The 17,518-nt window shown below is 44.0% G+C and overlaps 1 protein-coding gene across 1 annotated transcript in view; it reads right to left on the bottom strand.

The window, feature by feature from the left end:
• Positions 1-12,490, bottom strand: part of tafa5a (TAFA chemokine like family member 5a) — a 73,700-nt gene extending 61,210 nt beyond the window's left edge. Inside the window, exon 1 of the mRNA XM_088989250.1 lies at positions 11,786-12,490. Coding sequence (XP_088845376.1) covers positions 11,786-11,885 — 100 coding nt within the window. The 5' untranslated portion in view covers positions 11,886-12,490. The remainder of the gene's footprint in view (positions 1-11,785) is intronic.
• Positions 12,491-17,518: the final 5,028 nt, after the last annotated feature.

The following is a 17,518-nucleotide window of genomic DNA, read 5'->3' as shown; positions in this document are numbered from 1 at the left end:
GCATAAATAGACGAATACATAAAATAATACATCAATAAATAGATAAATAGACGAATAAATAGATTAATAGATAAATAAATCGATACATATATAAATAGATAAATAGCTAAATAGATAAATAGATAAATCCAAAAATAAATAAACAAATAAATAAATACATAAATGAATGAATGAATGAATGAATGAATGAATGAATGAATGAATACACTCAGTAAGGGATAGCTGGTGGACGGATCAATCCCACACCCTCACGGTGGGGGTAATTGCCTAATTAGTCAACGTCTGAAGAGGCCGCGGGGAAAGTCGACATGCTTAAGCTTCCGGCCAAGTACTGAATTGCAGGGGAGTTCCACTCAGATCGGTACCTTGCAATTTTAATCACCGCTATAAGATGAAGAGGGCATCCATTTTCTTTTTTAACGCCGCACCGCGTATTACAGACGGCAAAATATTAGCCTGCTTTTGGTTTATTTTGTGTAGCCGCTCTCAATACCTGATTTTTTTTCTCATGTTCTGAATGTCACTTGAGGGCTGAGTGACTCTTAACAGTGACACGAGTTAATCTTTCACCCATTGAACGTGCATAATTTGCGTTCATGTTCACAGAGCGGGAACCTCTGCGGAACGCCTCGACCTTTACGAGAGGTCAGGCCGACGCGAGCGTTTGCGGCCTTCGCGGGGTCAACGAGTCACGCAGCAACACTTAGCGACGTGCTCTTGATGCAAAGTGCGACGCGGTTCCCTGGCGGCCATGTAAAATTTAGGTGCAATTTGGGTTGATTCGAGCTGCAGCTTTTAAATAACCCATAGTTCCCCCTCCATCCATTTTTTTTTCATCGAAGTGAGCACACTTCAGGCAGAATTGAATGCTCACTACTTTATGCTACTCCAGAACGCCCCTGAAGCGTCTTTATTGAATGGAAGCTGTACAGAGGAGATCGGTGGGGGGCATTTTAGGGGGGGGTTCGTCTCCGCCGTCACCAAAAGCAGTCGCGTGCTTACACTAGAGTCCGTTTCATTGTAGTCGGTTCATGTAGCGGCTCTAGTTGTGTAGTTGTGTTCAGTATAAAAAGGCACGTCGACCATTTTGTGATTATCTTTTATTCTTATTATTTTTTTCTTATCATTATTATTCTATTTTCATGATATTATCTTATCATTATCTCATGTATATAATCTTCAGAGATAATATATATATAAAATCATTATCATTATATCATTACAGACTTTCTGATTGTGTTTGTCATGATGCTAGCTAGCTTGCGCTAGCTAACATCATCAACTGACTGCATTTAATTTGTTTTAACTCATTCACTGCCATTCACGAATTTATTCGGGAATTGAAAATATGACATAGAGCGCCATTCCCGAATTTCTTTGGGTTTTGGGTTTTTCATGCTTGAGTGCTGATAAAGCGCTAGCCATGGCTTCTGGCAATGCTTTTTCTCTTCCACAAGGGGGCAGCATTTCCCTTTCTTCCCGTATTTGCGCTTGCTTCCTGCTTCAGCTATTGTTAAAGCGCTGTATGAACCAATATGTATGCATTGCATTGTATTTTGTACCGCCGCTCTCATTTCAAGCTCATATAACTCCAGACCCATATAATTTAGGAATTAATTCTTTTTCTGATGAAAGAAGAGAATCTAAGCTTACTTAGACTGCACTCAATGTTTATGTAGTCCTAAAACTCAATTATTCTGTGGAATTCGAGTGACAATGACAAAAACCCTGGCACTGGAGTGGATACATTTTTGCACATCGTCTGGCATTGAATGGGTTCATTTATTAAAAGGATGACAACGACACCTAAAAACAAGATGAAACTGCACCCTCGCCTTGGAGATAACACAAAACCAAAGCGTGCAATGATTGCGTCATAAAAGCAATATGAAACGCGCATACAAAAAAAATAAAAGTCAAGCTTTTGGTGAGAATGAACCAAAAGGCATTGTGGCCGCTTTTATGTAGCAGCTTACGGATGATTGACAGCGACCGCAAAGCCATGCCACGGTCAGGCGCCGCTTGTAAGCGTGGGGGAAAAGGACGCGATCCAGCTCCCATTCAAGTGGCGCTATTCTCCTCTTTGCTCCCTTCGACCGCTCACCTGCGCCTTCGCCGTATTAAATAAACACACATAAGTGGTTCCCGCGAGAAAGCGTGCGGGTGGGTTGCGAAGGGGCATTTCCAAAGCACACAGTGGCTCCGAAAAGAATAGTCCTCCGGTGTGAACTCGGTGGTTGTTGGTTTCGCAAAAGAAATCAACACAAACCTGAAAAGGACTCAAGGTAATCAGTCGTCTTGGGAACAAACTGCGAGCGGGTGTTAAAAAAAAAAAAAATTGACTTTCAGGCTACGGAAGGAGGACTTTGCGCTAAGTAGCGACAGCTAGCACAACCGATTTTTTTCGACGTCAATCATCTCTTTTTAGCATTTTATCCGAGCGGGCCGCGGATCGGACAAAGTCGCGTCTGCGAAGGCGATAGCTGGCGAGAGGATCGGGCAGTTAGTTGCTTTTTGCGCTTTCCCGCTTCTAAGTCGCCTCGCTAAAAGGATGCGCAAAGTGAGAGTGGGATCAGGTGGGTCTCATTCAACAATGGATCGTCTTGCGACGACGTGAAAAGCGGAGTTCTCTTCATCTGCTCCGTCAATCAAAACACTCCCGTTGGAGAGATTAACTCCACTGCCAGATGATATGCAAAAATGTGTCCACTCCACTGCCAGGGTTTTTGTCATTGTCACTCAAATTCCAGGACCCACAGAATATTGAGTGTTATGATTACATAAACATGCAATGCACCGTAAGAAACTTTAGACTGTCTTCTTTCATCTGAAAAAATGGGTCTGGAGTTATATGAGCTTGAAATGAGGGCAGATGTCCAAAATCCAATGCAATACATACATATTGGTTCATATAGCGCTTTCACATTAGCTGAAGCTGGAACAAAGCGCTTGATGGAAAAAAGGGAAATGCTGCTAGCGCTATGTAATATGTAAAAAAGAAAAATCATTGCCATGGGGACATGGCCAGCACTTTATCAGCACTCAAGCTTGAAAACACAAAACCCGAACAAATTTGTGAATGTCACTCGACGTCGTATTTTTATCTCCCGATTAAATTTGCGAATAGCAGTGAATGAGTTCACATTTGATCAGATGCCATCCAGCTGCCCGATTTGCTCAAACGTGGAAACAATCAAAGCGTCTCGAAGACGGGCGAGTCGTCGACGCATGCTAACATATGGCGCGAGCGGACGTTATACATCATGTATGGCGGCGGGAGTCATCTGCTGTCATGAAGAATCAGGTCGCGCATTGTATACATCACACACATAGAAAAACCCTGCAGGGGGGAACCCCATGTGCCAGTCGCCCAATGCATCGCTAACTCACATAGAACCACGGCTCATTTGTAGCGCGCTTGTCATATTTGACCTCCACCGTGTTCGGATTTTCATACGTGTACTTTCATATTTGGCTCGTCTCATTAGCGCCGTGTCACGGTCTAGCGTCTGTACCCCCCTCCCTCCAGCGGAATTTCAAATCAAATCTTTTGACTGCATCCCCTTTTTTTTACTCCCGGCGACGGCGGCCGCAAATCAGTTCATTGTTTCCACATTCCGATAAGACTGTTGCGAAGCGCGAGATAAATGAGGGCAGGCGTGTTGCCACTTCCATATCATTCGCGCAACCAAAGAGCGGATGCTAAAGGAGATACAAATACCGCTAACAACCCCCCACCCTAACTACTGGTAAACCCTTTTTTGGTCAGTTCAAAGGTAGTGAATGCTAGCTAATCTCAGGTCAATCTTGGTTGTTTCGCAGGTTCAGAGACATGTGGCAATTAGTACCCGAGCTACCGCTAAAATGAATAAATAAATAAACAAAATGTGTATTCTCGCAAGAAAACAGATGGGAAAATCATCTAAGTCCCCACAACAAAAGATAAACAGCCCCCCGTTATCATAATACCACACAAGCAATTACCGTATGTTTTCTTGGTTCGACTTTGCGCTCTATGTAAACATTCCCAGTGCGACTTCTTACACGCCAATCCTTTTCTGAGGCAACAATCGCGATCGATTCACTGAATAGAGAATGAAACAAATTCACAGGACAGGTTGAGAGGGGGTGGGGGTGCGTGGGGGTATGTAAACCTCAACGTTGAGTCTCAAGAGATTGGGCGTTAGCGGTCAATCCCGGATGTCTTTCCTAAAATTAGCTTTTCTGCCTTAGATAAATTACCCTAAAACTGAAATCTGACCGCAGTCCAAACCCGCAACAATCTTGTCAAAATGTCCGACTTCTGTAACATCTGATGATAGCGCGTTGCTTTGAAATGTGGCAGGGGCAGTAATGAGCATTCCTCGCCATTAAAGCGCAATTCATGATGAAATTGCTTTTTTTTTCACGGCCAAAAATGGCAGTCAAGGAGCCACTCGGGTGCTATGATTCAAATTAAAATTAACCCTGGTGTGATCTCATCACCAACTCATTCAGATGTGATACAATGGCGGGTGATGACGAGTCTGAGTGCAGGTGGAAACAAACGAGTCGATGTTGCCATTACCAAATTGGGGTGGGGTGATAAATAAAAAAAAAATAGTAAATAAATAAATAAATTATGCATTTAATTCATAAGAGCCTTTCAAAACTCCCAAGGCCGCTTAAATAAATACAAACAAACAATAAATAAATAACCCCCCGAAAAATTAATTATATACATGAATAAATGGATGACAAACAATACATTAATTAATTAAGAAACAAAAATTAAATAAATGAAAAATTAAACATAAGTAAATAATAAATACATACTACATGTCATGTATAAGCGCCTTTCAAAACTCTCAAGGGCATTTAAATGAATAAATTAAAAATATTAAATAAATAAACAAACAAATAAATAAATGGATAACAAACAATACCTAAATTAATTCATAAAAACAAATAAAATTACACAATAATTGCATAATTAAGCACAAATAAAATAAATAAATACATACATATTCGTATGGCAAACAATCAATTAATGGATTAATAAAACACATTGAATAAACGAATAATGAAACAAAAATAAATAAATACATAAATACATACATTAAAACATATACAATCAAACAAATAATAAACAAATAATAAACAATTACATAAATAAATAAATAAATAAACCGACCTATCGATCGACCGATTGATCGATCAATGATTGATTAATGCGGCTGTGGAAGCTATCCTTCTCTGGACTGCAGCTATCACTGAAGCCATAAATGTCTTGTGTATCCGGTCGATGGACACATTAACGTTGAATTGCGGCCGTCAGCACGCGAATCAGTGGTACGCAGTGGTGGCGGGGGGGAGTGGTCCACGGAGCTTCGAGTCAGGACCGCCCTACGGGTCCAATAACATAACTTTGAGAGGCGGCAAAGTTTGTGATGTCGAGAGGGGGGAATAGATTGAGCGGAGTTGACTTCAGCACAATTTTCACGGCGTCGGCGATGTCCCGTAGATCAAACCCGCCCGGCTGTGGGTGCTTATCGGCGCCGCCTTAACTACCTCTCGGGCCGCCCGTTTGTGACAAATGGCTTCTGTCTCTTCGAATGTAATATCTGTTTTCGCTTCGGAGAGCCTCCGAGCCGCCGCCGTCTGCAGGCTACGTGGCGTTACTTGACTTTATTCCCCGGCTGGCTGTCAATTGGCGGAGCGTCTCGGTGTCGTCGTCTGTCTGTCTTTTGTCACATTGGCTCAACTGTCCCACCCCCCACCTTAGACCCCCTTCAATCCTCTTTCCTACGGCTCCCTTGTCGACCTCTACCTCAGTCTGTCTCGCGTTCGCCATTCCGGGCTCTCTTGTCGCTCTCTGGTTGCTCATCCTGCTCTCTTCTCCTTCCCCTACCCCTTCCTCCCCCACTTACGCTACTGTGTCTTTGCTCCAGATGCTAGCTGTCTCGGCTCCGTGGGCCGTGTCTCCGTGATGGGCCCCTCCAGGAATTCAAAGCACCATTCTGGCATTTTCTTCCAAGCAATTGGCTTTTTGTAGTGATAAAGGAGACTAGGTGGGAGGAGGTGGCGGGCGTTGGCTAAGGGGTTAGCGTTAGCATCTCTTTCTCTTCTCTATCTCTCTCTCTCTCTCTGGATGGGCTTACTGGCCAGAGGCAAAACATGCAAAAGTGCGCATCCGTGAATCCTCTTGAGAGTGAAGCATAGCGCCAAGCTCCTGTCTTGATTCTGACCCAATTAAGTACAAGCCTTTGCTCAACTTAATGAACTGGTTTGAACGCAAAAAGTCAAACGAGCACTTTCACAATGCATGTCTAATATTTTTCATGCTTTAAACCCTCGGATAAACCCAGAACGACAATCCCCCGGAATATTTCCGACCTATTTTTTCTACCGTTACTGCTAAAAAAAATTAATATCTTGGAGATTATTTCAACCCGGGATGCTGTAGTGTGTAAAAAGAAGCAATTTCTACTCTCCCGCCAGCCATTTCATTATCCTTGATTGCGTTATTTGTATTTTTAAAGCCATTACAAGCGATTACATCATGTCATTTCAACCGCTAACCTTTCTCTGCGTCATCCTGACATGTTTACCACTCTGCATTCATGACACCCAAGAACCTTTGTTCTTAACTGTTTATACCTTTCTGCTATCGCTGGTCGTAGAAGCTAGCTATGTAGCTGCGCTAATCGGTGCATTTTTCTCTGCTTTTCACTCGCGATTGACCGAAAAATGGAACGTCGGCCCACGGCATCTTTTTACAGAGTCCTCCAAACAGCACATTAATTCCTAATGGGACAGCCAACATTTGGGATGCAATTAGCCATGTCGCCAGTCGTGTAGCTAAACTAAAAGAATATGCTTGAGCGGTTAGCTTCCATAAAGTAAATGTCAGCGTATATTAGCATGCGATTTGGGGAGACGGCGGTTCGGCAGGCTTGGTCTTACGCGAGTGGAAGTGTGACACCGGGAGGTTTTTGAGCATGACGGAATGTAGCGACGCGTTTGATAGCTAGACTTTGCTAAACAAGTGAGTTGACTGATGTGTTGAGGAGTCGCAGTGGCTTTGATGGTAACCGTGGAAACCCCAGTGGCGACTAAGTTTAAAACGGAGAAGAATGAAAATATGACATAGAGCGCCGTTATGTGATGTTTTTTTCTTGCTTGGGTGCCGATAAAGCATTGGCCATACCTCTGGCAATGTTTTTTCCCTTCCACAAGGGGGTAGCATTTCCTTTTTTTCCCATGTTAACGCTTTTTTTCTAGCTTCAGCTGTCGTCAAAGCGCTATCGGTCAGATCAGAGCATTGTAATCAAATGGTGAGTAGTGTTACTTTATTTGAATGTTATTGTGACAATGATTAGTTTATATTGAAGTTTAAATGGTGAGTAGTGTTAGTGCATGGAGAAAATTACATGCAAACAGGGTCGGATATATCGATAGTCCCGGTTATATCGATATTTTTTCGGACTCCCTTGAATATCGATATAACGAGACTTTACTGTATTATATAAATCAATATGTATACATTGTATTTTGGACATCTGCCCTCATTTCAAACTCATATATCTCCAGACCCATATCATTTAGGAATTAACAGTTTTTTTCTGATGAAAGAAGAGAGTCTAAGTTTTCTAATGCTGCATTGAATGTTTATGTAGTCCTAAAACTCAATATTCTGTGGGTCCTGGAATTCAAGTGACAATGACGAAAACCCTGGCACTGGAATGGACACATTTTATGCACATGTCTGGCAGTGAATGACTTATGGCAGTGGTTTGATACATCAGGCCGAGGGATAAATAATCAGACTTGATCAATGTGTTTCCAAAAATCAGAATACCGCCTGCACCCAAGACCACTAATTAGATACTCCTCATCAAACTTTAAGCAAAAAGTTAGTTTTCGGTATTCAACGAGCTTCCTAAGCTGTTGGCGTCAGCCATAAATGAGTGTCTTGGTGCGACGTAATTGCCTCAAAGCTCGCTGACCTCGACACATTTTAACGCTGATGGGATGACGGATGGGCCAGGGCCTCGCAACCATACCGGCGGGCCGCTAGACGCCAACCCGAGGATCACCGTTTGGAACGCCGGTGTTTAGCGGACCCCTTTAGCGCTCGCAGAAAAAGATCCCCCGCCTGCTTAATATTTCATATTTCAACTAGCAAAATGGTAATACGTCTTACTTGACTTACTAAAGTTGAGGCTTTCCATACGGCAAATGCTCCCCCTTTCGTACAAATTTGCTCGTCACTTTCGTTACATTTTGCAAAAGCACCCCGCCCAAAAAAAGCTTTTCAAATATGTATACGCACTCTGGCCCAATTTTTTTTTTCTCCGGGTCCATAATGTGCCGTTTGCCTTTCTCGCACTTAACAAGTCCCTCTTATGAATTTACCTCCCCGGGCCATCGGCGGCGGGGCCCGCTTTGCTACCCCCCCCCCCTCCTTCGCACTCCCTTCCTCACAAAAGCTGCAGGCTATGCTGGAAATAGGATAACATATTCAAATATGTGCACGTGTTCACCTACAAGTGAGGTCAGTCTGGTTCCGTTTTATTTATTTTTTCTTTTTCTTTTCTTGTCTCCTTCTTCCCCGGCTGGTGAATCAGCTTCTCAGACATAAAAAAAAGTAGTCTGGAAGCATGCACGGAAAATTATATGCTCTATTGTGATGACGGTTCGCTAGCTGGGACACGTCGCCGGGCGCTTTGGAAGTAGTTTGAACAACGTCAAGCGCATCAGCAACCAGAATCGTGCAAAATTGTGGCTAACCCGATAGCTAAGATTAGCATACTGATTAGCTCGCCCGGCCTGAGCAGGCGACACCCTCATGAATAAAGAGTGATAACGAGAAAAAAAAATGTACAGCCAAGAGGTTCCAGAGGAGGGAGCTCGAGGCGTTTTTTTTAAAGAATGTAATCAGTGCCTAGTGAAGCATTCTGCTGTGATTAGAGTTTCAAACAGCCTCTTCCAGCTCAAGCCGTTATATTGTTGAGCGGCTGCCATTTATTTTACCGTTTTTTTCTCGCTCTCGTCTCTCGTCCCTGACTTGATTTTCTTCTCACTGTTCTCTTCTCGCCATGCCCTCCTCCTCTTCCTGCTCGACGGGGATTGGCTTTTCTTATTCCTAATGCACGGCCTTCTTTCCTGTCAATCCACCCCCAATGTTAACCAATTCACTGCCAAACGTGCAATAATGTATCCACTCCAGTGTATTGTTTTTTGTCATTGTCACTCGGATTCCAGGACCCACAGAATATTGAGTTCTAGGACGCCATAAACATTCAATGCAGTGTATGAAACCCTAGACTCTCTTCTTTTATCAGAAAAAAAGAGATCATTCCTAAGTTATATGGGTCTGAAGTTATGTGAGATTGAAATCAGAGCAGATATCCAAAATACTATCCATATTGGTTTATATAGCAATTTAACAACAGCTGAACCTGGAACAAAGCGCTAACATGGACAAAAGGCAAATGTTGCCCCCTTGTGGAATAGGAAAAACAATGCCAGAGGTCTGACCAACAGTTTAACGGCAGCCCCATCAAGAAAAACAAGAGTTAATTCCTAAATTATATGGGTCTAGAGTTATATAAGCTTGAAATGAGGGTGGATGTCCAAAATCCAATGCAATACATACATATTGGTTCATATAGTGCTTAACAGCTGAAACTGGAACAAAGCGCTAACATGGAAAAAATGGAAATGCTGCCCCCTTGTGGAGGGGAAGAAACATTGCCAAAGGCATGGCCAGGGCTTTATCGGCATCCAAGCTTTAGAAAACAAAACTCAAACAAATTCTGGAATGTCACTGTCATATTTTCAATTGCCAAATAAATGTGTGAATGGCAGTGAATGAGTTAAGAGCTAGCACGCTAGCTACTTAGCTAGCTCACACTCTCTCTCATCCCATTCCCTTCACCCCTGAATTAATTCTGCTCGCAGTGAATGAGTTCAACTTCCTTTTCTCGGCACCCCCTCGGAAGGCCGCGGTTTAGACGCAGTTCAGTCAGTTGTTGATTCTCGTAGCTGTCGTCAGTTCAGATCTTCAGCCCAGAAAGTGAGCGCGATTGGGAACCAAAATAACAGCTGAGCGCAGTGTGACCTGAACTTGTTATATAACATCCGATTATGATGCCGAGGTGTCGCCGGGGCGACAGGTCGAGCTCCACAGGTGGGGACTCGGTAACTCAAACAAACACCCGAGCCACCTCCATTGATCGTCCCGAAGCAGGGAAATCAATCGACAAGGCACAAGGTGGCTAATGATTAAACCGCCGTCATTGTGATGACAAAGCAAACTCAATCTTGTGAAAAGCTGCGACCTCTTTTGGCTGTTTTTCGAGAAAAAAAAACAACTTTGGGAAGGTAAATCTCAGGTTTTCTCTACCCTAATTCGACTTGTTTTTCATGAAAGTGAAAGTGCGACGAAAGCTAACGATTAGCTAATGTGCTTCAAGCAAGACAGGACGTAGCTGTGTCGACAGAGCAATAAATGGATTTCTATTTGCTCGTTTTGTCACCTTGTGGCGGATTTGTTGGATTGGATTGGATTAGCCTTTATTAGGGGGGAATTGTAGCTAGCTATCTGTTAGCTATCTACTAGCTGGCTAGCAAGCTTTCTATCTGTGTATTTAATAGTGACATTCAGTGTATTAGCTAACTAACTATCTAGCTTACTAGTTAGCTAGCTATTAGATATAGAGTTATCCAGGTGGCTAGCTATCTAGCTTGCTATCTGTTGGCTATCTATTAGCTGGCTAGCTATCTTTCTATCTATTAACTTCCGGGTTCCGCGTGTGGCTGCTGCTGCTGCTCACCCACGGAAAAACGTATCCTGTGACTGTAAAGTGACCTTGCGAGTCTTGAAAGGCGCTTAGAAATGAAATGGATTATTATTATTATCATTAGCTGATGGGCTCATTGTAGACTTTATTTATCCTCGCACCTCCCCTCTCCTTTCCACATGCGGTGGGCTGGAGCGCAGTTGCCAGCTGGATCTTTCTTTCACGCGTGACTCACATGCAATCGAACGAAAGTGCCATTCGCAAACACAGTCGGTCCCTCTGTGTGTGTGTGTGTGTGTGTGTGTGTGTGTGTGTGTGTACGTGTGTGTATGTCTGTGTACGTGTGTGTGTGCGTGTGTGTGTGTGTGTGTGTGTGTGTGTGTGTGTGTGTGTGTGTGTGTGTGTGAATACATTTGCCTAATAAGGTCGAATGAACTTGCTGTTCTTCAGGAGTTTGCGCTTTGATGCCTTCTCCGGAGTCACTGTTTCGCACCGATAACGGTATGACTGACACATGACCGTTTGACCTCGGCGGGTCTACCATGGCGGCGTAGTCCCCCCCCCCCCCCCCCCCCCCCCAAGATGTGTCTACATGTGTGCGTTTGTGTGTGTATATGTACAATATTGGTAGGCTGAATGACATGAGAGCGCATCAGGCCTCTTTGGCAAACATGTCAACATTCACATACAGACACCCAGGTAGCATTTTTCATTTTTTTGTCATGTCAGGACAAGACCCCCTCTATTTATACCCCACTCACCCCTCCAGAGACCATTTCCTCCTGTATGTCTATCACCGTAACCACAATGCAGAAACCTATTTTGTTTTATGGCAACTAGCGCACAATTAGCACACCATGACGGAATGGCAGGTGTCACGTGACCAAAATGCGCATATCCCTCGGAAAAAAAAATATTGAGAACAGAATAGCCATCATGCCATATTTCTAACTCCTTACCGCGCACCGGCATGGCACCCGCGCAGCAGCACCACTTACCGCAGTAGAGAACCAAAAGCGCGGTGAGAAGCACAAAAGCCCAGAAAGTTGAAGACATCCTCGACCAGCGACCGGAGTCTTGGCGTGGAAAAGATGCCATGAAAGAGAACACAGGGGGTGGTGGTAAGGGGTTGAGGGGGGGGGGGATCTTCAAGAACAAAACAATCCCAACGGTGCTCTTGTTAAGCTCATTCTCTGCGTTATTTCCTCTTCAGAATTGAAAAAAGACCAGCAAGTGTGAGGGTTGATTTGTTCCGGTTAGCGGTGCGCCAACGAAAACATTACATCCTCTGGGCTCTTCAACATGGAGGGGGGGGGGTGGGGGTTCGAGAAAAAAAATCCCTTTAGTTGCCGACCCCTAAAAAGTGCGCCGAATCTCAATTTCCGACAAGGAGGACGCGCCAGTGACTGATTGCGCTGAGTGCATGCTCCAAGTGTTCAATCATCTATACCGCAGCATCGTAAAAAAGATCATTCCACCTGTGTTGCCTGCTGATTTCTTTCCCCTTTCCTCTTTCCTCTTTCCAACACCCCCCCTTCGACGCCCTTCCGCCGCACCACTCCAAAAAAATAACAGCGAGGTCCGACGCACTTCAGTGATTAAGCTTGCGACGGGAGCGAACAGGGCTGAAAGTCCATCGCGGCGTGCTTGCTGGAAGATGCTGAAGGCATGAGGCGAAAGAGAGAGAGAGAGAGAGAGAGAGAGAGGGTAAAGGGGGGGTACTGAGAGAGCAAAAGAGAGAGAGAGCAAAAGGTAGGCAAAGTGCGCACCCCTTCACGTTGGATAATCAATATTGCGTCACACAATGAGCCCTGTGAGAATGTAAAAAAAAAGGGAGGGGGGCGTGTGAAAGGGGCGTATGGGGGCGGGGCAACGTATTTGCCGCCACAGCATCTACGAAATTTGACAGCTCGCGTTTGTTTTTTGCCGAGACGTTGCGCACGTTGTCGCTTTGACTTTTTCGGTGGATGGCTGCTGCAAGGGGCCACTTCATTAGAAACACGCAAAGGGTGGGTGGGGGTGAGTGGGTTGACCCCTCCCCCTATGTTAATTTTTAAACAGTATGTCCACAGTAATCCCCCGCCCAAGTCACCTGACCCCCAAAGAAATCATATCGGGTTTCGTTGCGATCATGTTGCAGAAATGAACAAAAACCAGGCTATCAGTAGCTTAGTTAGCATCAAATTTAGCATGCACTATTTAAAAGTAGCGCACAAATATTTGATTCGAATCATTTACCTGCCAGACAATTTGTTACAAAAGCTGGCTATTTATTAGCTATCTAGCTAGTTAGCTAACAATCTAGATGGCTATCTACGCGTGTGGCTGCCACTACTCACCCACAGAAAAAATGATCCTGTGACTGTGAAGTGACCTTGAGAGTTTTGAAAGGCATTTAGAAATTAAATGGATTATTATTATGATCATTAGCTATCTGTTAGCGAGCTAGCTATCTATTTGAGTTACTTATGGGTTGAATGAACACTGGCGCATGTGGCTGCCGCTGCTCACCCGCAGAAAAAGTGATCCTATGACTATAAAGTCACCTTGAGAGTTTTGAAAGGCGCTTAGAAATGAAATGTATTATTATTCTTATAAAAAAGTTCCTTCACGGAATTCATGTCAAGGCGGCCACGCCCACTTTTATCCTTAACTCAAATCGTACCAGGAAGTTAGCCCGTTGCGTCGATATCGCGATCGAACTTTGGCGCCGTTTGCGCCCAATGAGCGATTAATTAATGGACATCTTCAAGTTATCCCGTTTAGCGCCCTCGCCGCTCCCCGCCGAGGTAATGAGCTCCAAATTGGGCGTCTTTTTTAAAGCGGGCGATAAAAGCGTGCTAATAAAATGGTTAATTGCAGTATATGCCTTCTTTTCTCTTGTAATCCGCTAAATCTGCGCGTAATTGCTCCATTTGACTACTTTCAAATCCTCCGCGAGGACTCGTCGGAGAAAAGGCCGCTCCCTCCCATGGATTTGTTCAAAAATAATCACATAAAATAAAATGACGCCCGCGAGCCATTTTCTATTTTTCTTCACGCCTTAATCGAACGCCGCCACTTGTTTACCTGCCACTTCCTTTGTCCCTTTGCCAGATTGTCACTCGGAGAGCTTTTTCATTTGCGACCAGTCTGTTTGTCGTGGGGATTTTAGACCGGGGCCCGTTTACCCAAATTTATTCTGCGCGTCTTATTAATTGTTTTATTTCAAGATTATGTCTTTATTTATTCATGTATGTATTCATTTTTCGAGCTGTTTATCTCTATGCCCGTATAATTCCACTTTTAATCACTAGACTACGCATGTTCACCATCTAAATTCACATTGTCGCTTATTACGAATTGGATATTAGATTAAATAAAAATAACGGACGTCAACCATGTTTTTGCTTTGACGCAAAAACTCTTTTAGTATTAGTATTTTCCAGTATTTTCCACTGACCGAGTTTCTCAAACGTGAGCTTCCCTTCGCCGCCGATTGACTTTGACCTGACCAGACCTAAGCATCCCTGTCTTCTTCTTCTTCTTCTTCTTCTTCGGCTATGCCGGTCCAACTTGGGGTTGCGCTTTCAACACAAACCGCTCTCAGTGATTTCGGCGATTCACCGATCGCAGGCCTTTGTCTTTTTAGATTATTAATTTATTGACTGCCAGACCATGTGCAAAAATGTGTTCACTCCAGTGCCAGGGTTTTTGTCATTGTCACTCAAATTCCAGGGTCCACAGAATATTTAGTTTTAGGACTGCACAAACATTCAATTCAGCATTGGAAACCTTAGGCGGTCTTCTTTCATCAGAACAAAAGAGTAAATTCCCAAGTTATATTGATCTGGAGTTATGTGAGCTTGAAATGAGGGCAGATGTACAAAATACAATGCGATACATAGATACAGTATTGATTTACTGTATATAGCACTTTAAAAACAACTGAAGCTGTAACAAAGCGCTAACATGGACAAAAGGCAAATCCTTCCCCCTTGTGTAAGGGAAAAAACATTGCCAAAGGTCTGACCAGCGCTTTATCGGAACCCCGGCAAGAAAAATTCAAACTCAAACAAATTCCACGTCATGCTTTTCAACTCCCGAATACATCCGGGAACGGCGGTGAATGAGTTAAATAGAAAATTAATTCAAGCTAATTTTGGGTTTGCAGACGTCGCAGACGACGTCATCCCTTTTTCGAAATTAGCTCGACGAAGAAATAAGGGCCCTATTTTTTTTCCAGCGGCAGGGCTAAATGTTGCATCCCAGGTCAACAGGCGTGCGAGAGCGAAGCAGCCCACCTGTTTCCCCCTCACGCTGGTCTCCGAGGCTGTCGTTTACAAATGGAGAACAGGTGCTTTCGCTTGTATTCGCCTGCGTGGCTTTGGCGCCTTGCCACGGGGCAAATAAATAGAGCGAGACGACGACTTTGCTTTATCAAGTGACGACGAATCACTCAATAAATGATGACATCGCCATTCCAGGCCGCCATTCATTTGGCTGGATTGTAATATGAGCGTCGATATCCTTGTTATTGTTTTTTAAATCCGCTATTCTTGTTCAATTTTACTTAATTTGATCCGTGACTGTCACCTGCCTCTCACCCCTACCATGCAAGAAAATCTTTCCTGGATCACCATAGCGACAGTAGTTACCTCCGATTTCAAGACTTTCTTTATGGCTTCCCGCTGTTTCCCGCTTGAAGATTTGACATTGTACGCGTGTGGAGCTTTTCCCGCGACGAGCCAGCCGCGGGCGTCCGTGGCAGCTGAGCGCGGCAGGTAGCCCATTTATACTTGCGAGAGTTGTAGGGAAAAGTGTAAATGAACGGGGATGAGGGGTCACAAATCACGTCGGAAATGATTCATGCGTGGCTTTGTCACGTCTATGCCGACGAATGAAAGAGGATTTTTGTGTCGTTACGAAGCGGTAGCTAACGTGCGATTTTGGCGAGGGTACTAGGTGGGGTGTGTGTGGATGTGGGGGGGGGGGGGGGGGGCGTCTTTTTCCCTGACAATTACCTACAGGCAATTCTCTTTCTTGTGAACAAGCGCCCCTTAATTGCCTTGGTGGAGTCTGAAATGAAGTATAGCGAGCGCTTTAAGTCAACGACTCCCAAAGTCATTTGCATGCTAATTAATATATTTGTGCGGAAATTCCCAACGCGTCCAATGTGAGTTTTCGGGTGGGGGGGCGGCGGATGAGCATGAAGCCGTGCATTAACTCATTCACTGCCAGACGATGTGCAAAAATGTGTCCACTCCAGTGCCGGTGTTTTTGTCATTGTCACTCGAATTCAAGGACCCACAGAATATTGAGTTTTAGTACTACATAAACATTCAATGCAGCGTAAGAAACCTTATACTGTCTTCTTTCATCAGACAGTTAATTCCTAAGTTATATGGGTCTGGAGTTATATGAGCTTGAAATGAGGGCAGATGTCCAAAATACAGTGCAATACATATCCAGTATATTGGTTTATATTCACAACAGGTGAAGCTGTGACAAAGCGCTAACCTGGAAAAAAAGTGAAAAAGGAAGGGGAAAAAACATTGACAGAGGTCTGTCCAGCACTTTATCGGCACCCAAGCAAGAAAAAAAACCAAACCCGAACTAATTCGCGAATTCCCGAATGAATTTGTGAATTTATTTTTATATTATTTTATATTTTCATTATGTTTCTCACAATCTTCTTAGAAAATGCATGGTGACTTGTTTTTGTTTGTTTGTTGTTTTGCTATTGTTGTCTCTTCCGCCATTGCATGTGACAGTCTGCATCATCTTTTGCCACTCTCGACTTCCACGTAAACAAAAATCCTGACCGTTTTATCTTTGACACCCACGTGGCCGTACAGTAGCGTGGCGATGAATTTTGAGAAATCCCAAACAGCCGTCGAATTGCGACGAGGCGGCTTCATCTTCTCCCGACAGTCTTTTTCCTCGCTCTTTGTCACTGTACGCCCCACCAAATTTCCTTTTTACTGGCCAGGCTAAAAAAAAGCTTTCACGGGCACCTTTTCATGGCAAATGCCAACCTGCAAGCAAAGATTTGAAACCAAAAAAACTACTCTTGTTGGCATAGCAGCCCCTTGTTTTTTTTTAATCTCCCAAATAAAGCTTCGGTAAAGCTTCGCTACCGGCAGCCATCTTAGCATATCATACCAAGGGCACGGCAGAAACAATTAATCGCACCAATTACAGCGTTGTTTTATTTCACCAAGCCAGGGTACCCCCCCCCCCCTTACTACAGGTCCTAAATGGCTCTGGGCAAAGTGACTGGAATGGTAGCACAAACCAATTATACCCGCAATTAGCTCAAAGCTACACGCTCGCTACGTGCGACGCGCTTGCCAGTTTACGATTGCTTGACAATAGAGAGCTATAGACGGACTTAATGGCGGGGTTGTGTGGGGTGCAAAGATAGGTGTCGGACATTTCGCTTCTCATCCAAGAGGCTTCGTCAGCTAACTAAAATTAGCTGGTAGCGCTGGTCCAATATTTATATCCCTACTGTCCAGAGGTGGCGGTACCAGGCCTCTGCAATGATAGGTCACTGCTCTAAGGTTGAGGTGAGCAGAGGACTATTCCCTGAGGCTGCACTGATAATTTATATTGTCCTGACTGATTTATGGGGTCTACGACTGGCCTGATTGCCCCATTTGTCCTGGTATCACTTCATAAGCATAACTAAGCCTATGTGGTCTAAGAACGAACAAAGATAGATAGATTAAACAAGATGACTATTAGCG

This window comes from Hippocampus bargibanti, linkage group LG22 (genome assembly GCF_051943395.1).
Source record: "Hippocampus bargibanti isolate YZ-2025 linkage group LG22, ASM5194339v1, whole genome shotgun sequence".
Classification (NCBI taxonomy): Eukaryota; Metazoa; Chordata; class Actinopteri; order Syngnathiformes; family Syngnathidae; genus Hippocampus; species Hippocampus bargibanti.
Note: the sequence above shows the minus strand (reverse complement) of the source record. Positions and strands in the feature narration are given on the sequence as shown.